Below are 9,769 nucleotides of genomic sequence, written 5' to 3'. Positions count from 1 at the left end.
CTTATTGGGGTGGGGGGGTCCAAGAGTGAGAAGATTAGGACCAGAATTAAGCTTGTTGCAGTAAGAGTAAGAAAATAGATACCAAAATTTTGTATGGAAAATGATTTGTTTCAGTGACATAAACAAATGCATAAATGTGGTACTTTTGAACGTGGGTATTCATTAAGAAAGGAAATGTTATTAACCGGGAGAAATATTTTTAAAATTTAGTTTTGCCAGAGAGATGTATCTGGTTTTGGATATGTTGATTTGAGGTAATAATACATTCAAAAAAAATTCTCTAGCTAAGATTTGTATATTTAAGGAGAGTACATGACATATCAATTTGAAAGTAACTGATATTAATTTTTTATTTAAAGCTGTAAATGTGAGAGAAAATATTTACTCACATTTATTCCTTAAGTTTTAATGGATCACTTTCTATAAGTCAGACATTGTAGTGGGGGTACAAATGGGAAATTAATAAGAGAATTTAGAGAGAGACAGTCAAGGAATTGAATCTAGGAAGGGCTCCTTAGTTGGAGTTTGGGTAGAGTCAGAGGAATGAATGAAGAAAACACATGAGAGGTACAGTTGTAAAAAGAGAACGAGGATGGTGTTGAAAAGGGTTGGAAGTAGAGGAAATGGTACCTTGTGGCAGCAGAGGTCAACGATAACCATGGAGAAGAAATGTGACTGGCATTGGCAAAAGAAAACATTAAAAATCTCTTAGGGAAGAGTAGGCAGAAGAAGGGAGTAGATTTGAAGAGACTGATGAAGATACAGCCATAGAGCAATAAAAGTAGAAACAAGTTAGGATACCACGTTGGTGGAGAGCTAATAATTTGAAGGAAGAAAAAAATACCTCATCTTCTGAGACTGAAGGGAAAACACAACAGAAATATGACTTATTTTCAATACAATCTTTTTTTTCAAAATTAAACATATATTTTTACATAAATCTATAATGATTAAATATTTTTTGCATATAATATAATCTACTCTTATAAATTATATATGCATTTAAATGTGAACATTAAATGGATGCTGACTTTGAACTAAAGGTATTTCTATTAATATTATCATAGTATTCAATTTTTACATGAATACTTTGGAGAATGAGATAAATCTAACAAAGTGAATTATAAAATATCTAGTAGAATAATAAATTGCTTATTTTCTTCTTTCTATTTAAAAAAATTTGCAGGCAAATGAATGTGAACATTCACATTTTCTTTCCCCTGACATAGAGAAATCTTCATGAGGATGGAGAACATAGGAGTTAAGCCACTTTCAGAGGTGGGAATGGAAATTTTCAGATTTGATGATGTTCCAGGTAGAGAAATAACAACATTGATTCAAGAAAGAAAAATGGGCCTAAAAGATCAGTAGTATATTTGGTAAGAAGTAGAAAATAGCTGGGGGAAGAATATGAAACTTAATTTTACCATCACATATTTTGGAAATTTATTGGTGATTTTACAGAGAGGGCTATTATGGTCAAAGACATAGTTGTATACTTTACAAATGAAGGCTGGGGGTATACAAATTCCGAATTTTACTTAAAGTGGCACAGGGTCATCACTGCTATTAACATGAGACCTTAGCTGAGAAAATGAAAGGGAAAATATGGGAAAGATGAATAAATTTGCAATAAATTTTGCATTTGACTTAATGTGGTGAATTTTTACTAGTGAAAAGCTGAAAATAATTACATAATATGTCATCAATAATCGGGAAATTAAGCAGAAACAAATTTTCAGAATACGAATGAATTCTTATATGGTTAGGAAATACTTTTCAGAGCAACTCAGCATTTTTGGGTCAAGAGAAAAATAGCAACCACAATTCCTTACAGTCACATGAAAGTCAAAAGTCTGAAAAGGAACAGATACTTAAGTGTATGAAATGATAGAAAAAAAAATCCACAATAAAATACATATTGCAGTTCTAATTTCCCTGTACAAAGTAAGATGCTTGCAGGGGTATAGAATGTACAGAGCAAAATATAAAACAAAAAATAAAAAAAATAATAAGGTTCTCACTTTTAAAGAGACTGCATATATTAAAATAGGTAACATGAGACATATATGCAAAGAGACACATGATACATCATAATACGGATAATTTGCAGCAAAAGATGGTTCAAATAAAGTATCAATTAAAAACATTTTTTTTAGAAAGATGATCTCACTCTGTCACCCAGGCTAGAGTGCAGTGGTCTGATCATAGCTCACTGCAGCCTCAAATTCCTGGGCTTAAGGGATCCTCCCACCTCAGCCTCCTGAGTAGCTGGGACTATAGGCATGTGCCACCACATTCTGCTAATTTATTTTATTTTATTTTGTAGAGACAGGGTCTCATTATGTTCCCCAGGCTAGTCTGGAACTCATGCCCTTAAGTAATCCTCCTGCCTTAGCCTCCCAAAGTGGTGAAGTTACAGGTGTGAGCCACTGTGCTCAGGTATCAAATTTTAGAAGCTCTTTTCAGATTGTCTAAGATTCAATCCTCACCGAGCATCTTAAATATAGATTTTCAACTCTCATGGGCAAGAAAATACCATATTTAGGTTGAGTTGAGACTAATTTTGTAATTGAGTCCCATCAAAGGTTTATTTTCAAAATATTCAGTTTAATCTAGGCAAAACTGCTTACCCAATGGTTATTTTAAAAGATGACCTGTTTGACTTAATGTGGCCTATTTGCTTGTGCTGTATAAAAACGCCAACAGTCTCTTTAGTGATTTGGAAACTTGAACGCTCATAAGATTTTCATATTTGAACATATACTCTAAGACAATAACTTTCAAAAGAACTTAAAAGTTATTTCTCAACTTAAAAAGTTATTTTGTTACACAAATATGTTAGTTTATTGAAGAATGTCAAGCTGGTTTTCTTTACACAGTTGTCCTCCTAAGGATAATTAAAATGCTATCATGGCATTCCAGTTTGTACTCCTACTACAATACCTGGCATTTAGGTGCAAGTAAAACTTACAGCGCATATGTAAATTGTGAATACTCTGAAGGTGTTTTTATTTTATAGTGTTTGATAGCACATTTTAAAATCTTGGAAACTCTATTTCTTGGAATACATTTTAATACCTCCCAGTCCTAGTGTTCCTGGAAACATAATTGGAAAATAAAATGCCACAAATTCAATGCAACCATGGCTAGTGCTCAAGGAAAGATCTTTGCTCAAGAGAATAATTTAGCAAATAATGGTTTCGAAGAAATAGGACATTACTAAGTACACTGGATAAATGGTTGTGATTTCTGTATCTCAAAATATTGAGCTGATTATGCCATTAATTTGCTCAAAATATTCTCTGGTTCTCCATTACCTTTAGAATGAATTCCACACTTTTTACCTTAATATTCAAAGCTCTTTATTATTTGGCCCCAGTTTGTTATACTTTTTTTAAATCTATTTTATTCCCTAAAGAAAAAAAGAAATTCCTGCCTTCACAGATATCCTATATTCCAGTGAGAAGAACAGTCAACAAAATTAGTAAAATGCAAGTCTATCATATGGTGATAAATGGCTTGATAAATGCTAAGTAGAGAATAAAGATATATCTGTGGGAGGGTGCTAGCTATAAATAATACTGTTCAGGGAGGGCCTCCTTGAGTGACATTTGAACACACTCTGATGGCAGTGAGGGAATGAGTCATAGATATGGGTGTTAAATTGTAAAAACTGCAGGTGAAAGCCCAGCATGGATGAAGGCCCTAAGTGGACCTGGTCTGGATTGTTTTGAGGTCTATTTCATAGGATTTCTCTTTCCTTTTTCTCTAACCGCATCAATCTGAGACTTTTTTTGTGTAAATGTTTCTCTTCCTTACTAAGCTGGGAGTTCATTGAAGGTCTGTTCTTGGTCTTATTTATGTTTTTCATTTTTATTTTTATGTTATTTTCAGCAGTGCCTACTGTCATGTTCTGTTTTTTAGGAAAGTTCTCAATAAATTCTAATATTATAGATTTGAACGCATGTTTCTCAATTTAGCCTTCCTATGCCTATCCTCTCCTGAGTAGTACAGTCGTGGATTGGATGGTAATACTGGTGGCACCTGAAAAGGTAGGAATCACTAAGCCCCTTACTTTCTCTAGGAGGCTGGGGATGGGGATTCTCAATGTTTTGGGTTAGAGCTGAGGGAAGTACTTCCCTGCAAGATTTAGCATCATGATATTTGTGGAGTGTACATTTGGGGCTCACTGAGAACATGTATACAGAGTGTACAAATTACTTTTTACAGTCTATGATTAACTTGCAGGAATTAAATGAAGGTCTAAAATGAGAGGCTTTCTTAGGACACAGAATAAAACAACAACAAGCTTGTTAAATATAAATTCTTGTGGGAATGAGAAGGCAAAGTAGGGATGGCACACACTTTGCAGACCTCTTATTATATAGAAAGATCCCAAGGGTTCCAAACTCCAGAAATGCTGTTACCTGGCTGAATTCTCATCTCCTGACACTATGTATTTCAATTACAAAAGTGTGTGTGGGAGCTGTGGATTTGGCTCTTGCTATGGTTGTGGGTATGGCTGTATACACAGCACCCACTGTGGCTGTAACGGTTATTATGGTTGTTATGAAAATAAATATTCTGTTATAGATGATATAATATTTTTTGCTTCTAAGAAATACCATTGAGCATTGTTTCTTATTTAGTTTCTCAAAGATCTATTCTGCTTTAATCACCTTCAATCCTGATAGCTCTCCGTTAGAGAAAAATGATTCATCTGGTGAAAACTCCATTTGTCTTCAAAGTACCTGTTAGTCATAGACATAATGTGGTTTCACTGAGAGATGGAAAATATGACTATTTTGAAATTTTGAAAAATATAAAATGCTCTTTGTGTGCGTGTATGAGTCAACACCAATTTGGGGCATGTTTTACCCCCTTGAAAGCCAGACCACTATGTAGATGAGTTGATCCTTAGCTTCTTAGAAATTTCTTCTTAACTTTCAATAACTCTTTTTCTCTTTATCTTTTCTACTCTACATAAAACTTGAGTTATTTAATTGTCAGTATCCACCACATATTTAATATTAAATAAATATGTACCTGTTAATTAGATATACTTCTAAATATACAAAATGAAGAAAGGAAGTGGAATGATATCATCCTTAGTGTAGAATAGTAGATTATTATCAGCCAAAGAAAAGGGAGGAGGAGAGAGAATCACTGAAACATTTTTTATTTTTTTCGAGATGGAGTCTCGCTCTGTCACCCAGGCTGGAGTGCAGTGGCGCGATCTCGGCTCACTGCAACCTCGCCTCCCAGGTTCAAGTGATTCTCCTGCCTCAGCCTCCCAAGTAGCTGGGATTAAGGCACCCACCACCGTGCCTGGCTAATTTTTGTATTTTTAGTAGAGACGGGGTTTCACCATGTTGGCCAGGCTGGTCTCGAACTCCTGACCTTATAATCCACCCGCCTTGACTACACACACACACACACACACACACACACACACACACACACGAACACAATGATTCTAATTCTAATTCCGTCGGCCTTTTCTCAAACATTCTCATAGACAGTTCTGTCACTTTTTTCGGGATTCTGGTTAATATCAACTCCTTAGGAGACTTTGCCTAACATTCCACTTGAAATAGAAATGACATTCTTACACTATTTCCCTGTTCATCACCTTGCATCTACTTCTCCTCTTCCTCCTCTTCTCCCTTCTCCTCCTCCTTCTACTTCTCCTCATATCTTTCTCTCAAAATCAAAGTCAAAAATCAGTTGTTTTTTTCTTCAGTTATATTTGTTACATAATTATAAAATTATTTAAGAAAGCCCGGTGACAGAGTGAGACTCATCTAAAAAAAAAAAAAAAAATTCCTGACTCCATTCCTGTGGTGGTGAAGGAATTGCTCTATGAGACTGCTATGTATGATAAAGTGAGTCTAGGACTATTTATATGGGGATATCAAACAATTCTCCTCTATGGCAAAGCGTAGTCACAACGTTTCTCTTTCTTAAAAAGCACAGGCTTTGGGGCAACAGAGAGTGACATTAGATGCCAATGTTCCCATTCCTAGCTGTGCATGTGTCAGAAAACTTCTTAATCTTCATATTTCATAAGTCTCCTCTTCCATTCAAACAAAAAGGTTATAAACACTGATGTCAGAGGACTGTTGCCATAGTTAATGAGATAGTATACTTAGCATGTAGCATGATACGTAATAATAGGATTTTGTTTTTGTTGGCAAATGACTCCTTATGTATGTTGTTTTGCAGCAAACAATGTAATGCTTCATCTATGCTAACTTTTGAGAGGTAGCAGCCTCCAAATTAAGTCATCTGATTTTATTATTCTTTCCTTTTTTTTTTTTTTTTGGTCTCATGCTTTTGTTGGAATTCATGGAGTACATAAAAATTACTAGAGCAACTGAACTCTAAGGATTTCCCTGTTTTTATTTAGCTCTTACTTTTTTTTTTTTCTCTTTCTGAGACAGAGTCTTGCTCTGTCACCCAGGCTGGAGTGCAGTGGTGCGATCTCCACTCACAGCAACCTCTGCCTCTTGGGTTCAAGCAATTCTCCTGCCTCAGCCTCCTGAGTAGCTGGGATTACAGGCACCTGCCACCATGCCAGGCTAATTTTTGTATTTTTGTTAGAGACAGAGTTTCCCCATGTTTGGCCAGGCTGGTCTCGAACTCCTGACTTTTAGTGATCTGCCTGCCTCTGCCTTCCAAAGTGCTGGAATTACAGGTGTGAGCCACCACACCTGGCCTGTTTTTACTTAGTTCTAAATATACAGATACTTAGAAGCATGTGTGAGATTTTAAATTTTAGTAGTTAGAAATTACTTGGAGTTATTTTGGTTTTCTTATTTAAAAAATGATATATATCAAAATAATATGTATATTCATTTGACTTAAGAACAAAAAGGATAACATCATCTCACACTACATCTGTGCTGTATCATCTTCACTCATAGGCTTCATGTAGTCCTCTAACCTCTACTGAACTCTATTTGAGAAGTTCATCATAGAAAAAGTAATAACTTTAGAATCTTGACTGCAAAGCAGAGTGTGACATACTGGAGTATACTGTTACATTGCTTGAGTGATTTTTAAAAATAATTACTGTATTTTTTGAGTATTTTGCAATAGTGTTTTCAAATTAAAGCCCAACAAAATGGTGAAATGCCTCTGAGAAAATGGATTATACAAAAACGAGGCCGAGCACGGTGGTTCACGCCTGTAATCCCAGCACTTTGGGAGGTCAAGGCGGATGGATCACAAGGTCAGGAGTTCAAGACCAGCCTGGCCAACATGATGAAACCCAGTCTCTACTAAAAATACAAAAATTAGCTGGGCATGGTGGTGGTGCCTGTAGTCCCAGCTACTGGGGAGGCTGAGGCAGGATAATCGCTTGAACCCAGGAGGTGGAGCTTGCAGTGAGCCGAGATCACACCATTGCATTCCAGCCTGGGCGACAGAGCGTGACTCCGTCTCAAAAAAAAAAAAAAAAAAAAGAAAGAAACATTTCAGTACCATTTGAGATTATTTACCAATGCAAGATCAGAAATATGGTCCTTTTAAACTCTAAATCATTACAAATAATCTTCATTCTCAACAACAGCAACGACCAAAAGTAGACAAGGTGATTGCACTCCATTGTCGATAAAATCAACTTAAGGCTATGTTATCTTACATCATTTTTCCTTGATATTTGTATTCACTAGAAACCACGAATATGTAAAATAAAAATTTGATGTATAGAATTATCATCTATCAATTAGAATATCAAATTTTCCTTTGAAATCAAACAACAATAATACAAACTTCAATTTTAAATAGAAAATGTAATATTAACAGTTTATAAATGGAAACAAATTTGCTGGTTGCTGTGTTATCCATAGTGTAACTTCAGTTATACAGCAATGAAAATGCTGCAATAAAAAGTATATGCTTTTCTTGCTGGTGAATCATATACATTGCACTTTTCAAGGAGGAAACGGTATTTTCAAATGGGAATAGAAGTAAATATCAGCTAAGGTAAGAAAATACATAGTTAAAGCCCATCCCACGCTCACCATTGTCTGTTAAAATTCCACACATATTTTTCCAATTGTGTACCAAGAATCTAAGTAACGCAAAGTGATGCAAAATCTAAATGGTTTAGGTCATCATATATTAATATAAATTACACAGTTAATTCATACAACTGTGATTACAATCAACTGTGATGACTTGGTTATGAATGTTCTTTTAATAAGATAATAGGAAGAACATTACTGTGGTGGAGGCAAAGTAGAAAGGAAAATGGTAAATAGAATCAGAAATTTGTATTCACCATTATCTTCACTTTCCTCTCCTTCACTGACTTTTTATTTCAAAGAACAGAGTGCCTAACTCTCTTTTTCTAAAATGTCCTTTCTAGTTAGATGGTTTATCAAAGGGAACACCACATAGGAAACACAGGGATATATATTCCAGGCCACAAATTTTCTCCCTGGAAAATTTATGTCTGCGGATCCCTGTTTTCTTCTTTTCCCTCTGTATGAGTCAGCTGTAACTTACTGCACTTTTGGTGTTCTTTCGACTCATGCCCCCTTCTTAGGACAGATGGCATGTTCCCGCACTCTCTAGCATCAGAGAATTATGGCCTCCTCTTCAGCTAGAGGGCAGTAAAAAGTCACTCCAAGGGACAAATGATAGAAGACTTGACTCAAAACAAAACGAGGCCTCAGCTTTTAACTATACTATATGGGAATGAAAATCAAACAACCAAAACCAAACAGACAAATTCAATTAACCTTATATCCTTTTTGAGTCCAGACTGACGTAGTTGAAGGTCATTTTCTCCCACAGAGGATCTGTTGCTTGAGGTACAACCACATGGAGACGCTAATTCTATCATTATTACGTTTTCATAAGATTTAAGGCCCTCCAAGTCAGAAATGATCTAACAAGCTGACTTATGAGAACTTGGCAGAAAAGTAATTTAAAAAAGATGTGATAGTAGTCTTCAAATCTCAAAAGGTATTAACGAAAATAAAATGAATTACTTAGGAGAAACTTTGAGATGGCCTTAAATGTCATTCCCTCAAAGCGTTCTTTATATAAGTCAATTTAGATAATGACCACTTGAATGTTCCACCCAAAGCTGAACAGTTGGTTTGTGGTAGAGAGATGAGGAAAAGTTGCAAACAGGAACTGAATGCTTATGGTAACCACTAGGAAAACAAACAGGTATAAGACATGGAACTGATCATTCAAGAAAGCACAGTGCACTGGCAAAATTGGAATCTGTATCTACAACTCAAATGTCATGGGGGCAATGCTAAAACCGCAAGTAATCTTTATGATTCACACATGCCAAGAAGACCACACAGAAGTTTGGAGTCAGAGCCATAAACTGTAATAAACTATTTCCCTGAAAATTCTCATCTGCATTCTCTCTAGACAACTTTAGAGGGCTGATTGAGGATGCAAGCACATGGGGTCCTGGACATCTCTAGCTTTCATTGTACCTATTATGTATCTTTAAATAATCGAAGTGATTCCCACCCTTAGTAAAATCCATACTTTGTTTTTTTATTTTTTATTTTCAGTTTTTATGGATACATTATAGTTATACATATTTATAGTTGCATGTGATATTTTGATCCGTGAATACTATGTGTAATGATCAAATTAGGGTAGTTGGAATATCCATCACTTGAAACATTTATTATTACTTTGTGTTGAGATTATTCCGATTTCACTCTTCTAGCTATTTCGAAATATAAAATAAATACTTGTTAACTATAATTGCCCTATTTTCCTATCA

At 35.2% G+C, this 9,769-nt stretch overlaps 1 protein-coding gene across 1 annotated transcript; it reads left to right on the top strand.

Annotated features, from left to right (window-relative positions):
• The first annotated feature begins 4,439 nt into the window (after window positions 1–4,439).
• Window positions 4,440–4,692, top strand: LOC112206644 (keratin-associated protein 21-3). Its single transcript, XM_024352374.2, has one exon. The coding sequence runs from the start codon at window positions 4,458–4,460 to the stop codon at window positions 4,632–4,634; it is 177 nt and encodes a 58-aa protein (XP_024208142.2). The 5' UTR covers window positions 4,440–4,457; the 3' UTR covers window positions 4,635–4,692.
• Window positions 4,693–9,769: the final 5,077 nt, after the last annotated feature.

Source organism: Pan troglodytes, chromosome 22 (genome assembly GCF_028858775.2).
Source record: "Pan troglodytes isolate AG18354 chromosome 22, NHGRI_mPanTro3-v2.0_pri, whole genome shotgun sequence".
NCBI lineage: Eukaryota > Metazoa > Chordata > Mammalia > Primates > Hominidae > Pan > Pan troglodytes.
The sequence above is the reverse complement of the archived record's forward strand: the minus strand, read 5'-3'. Positions and strand labels throughout refer to the sequence as shown.

Excerpts from the sequence above, each read along its gene's own strand:
- LOC112206644 (XM_024352374.2), top strand. The coding sequence starts at position 4,458 with ATGTATTTCAATTACAAAAGTGTGTGTGGGAGCTGTGGATTTGGCTCT.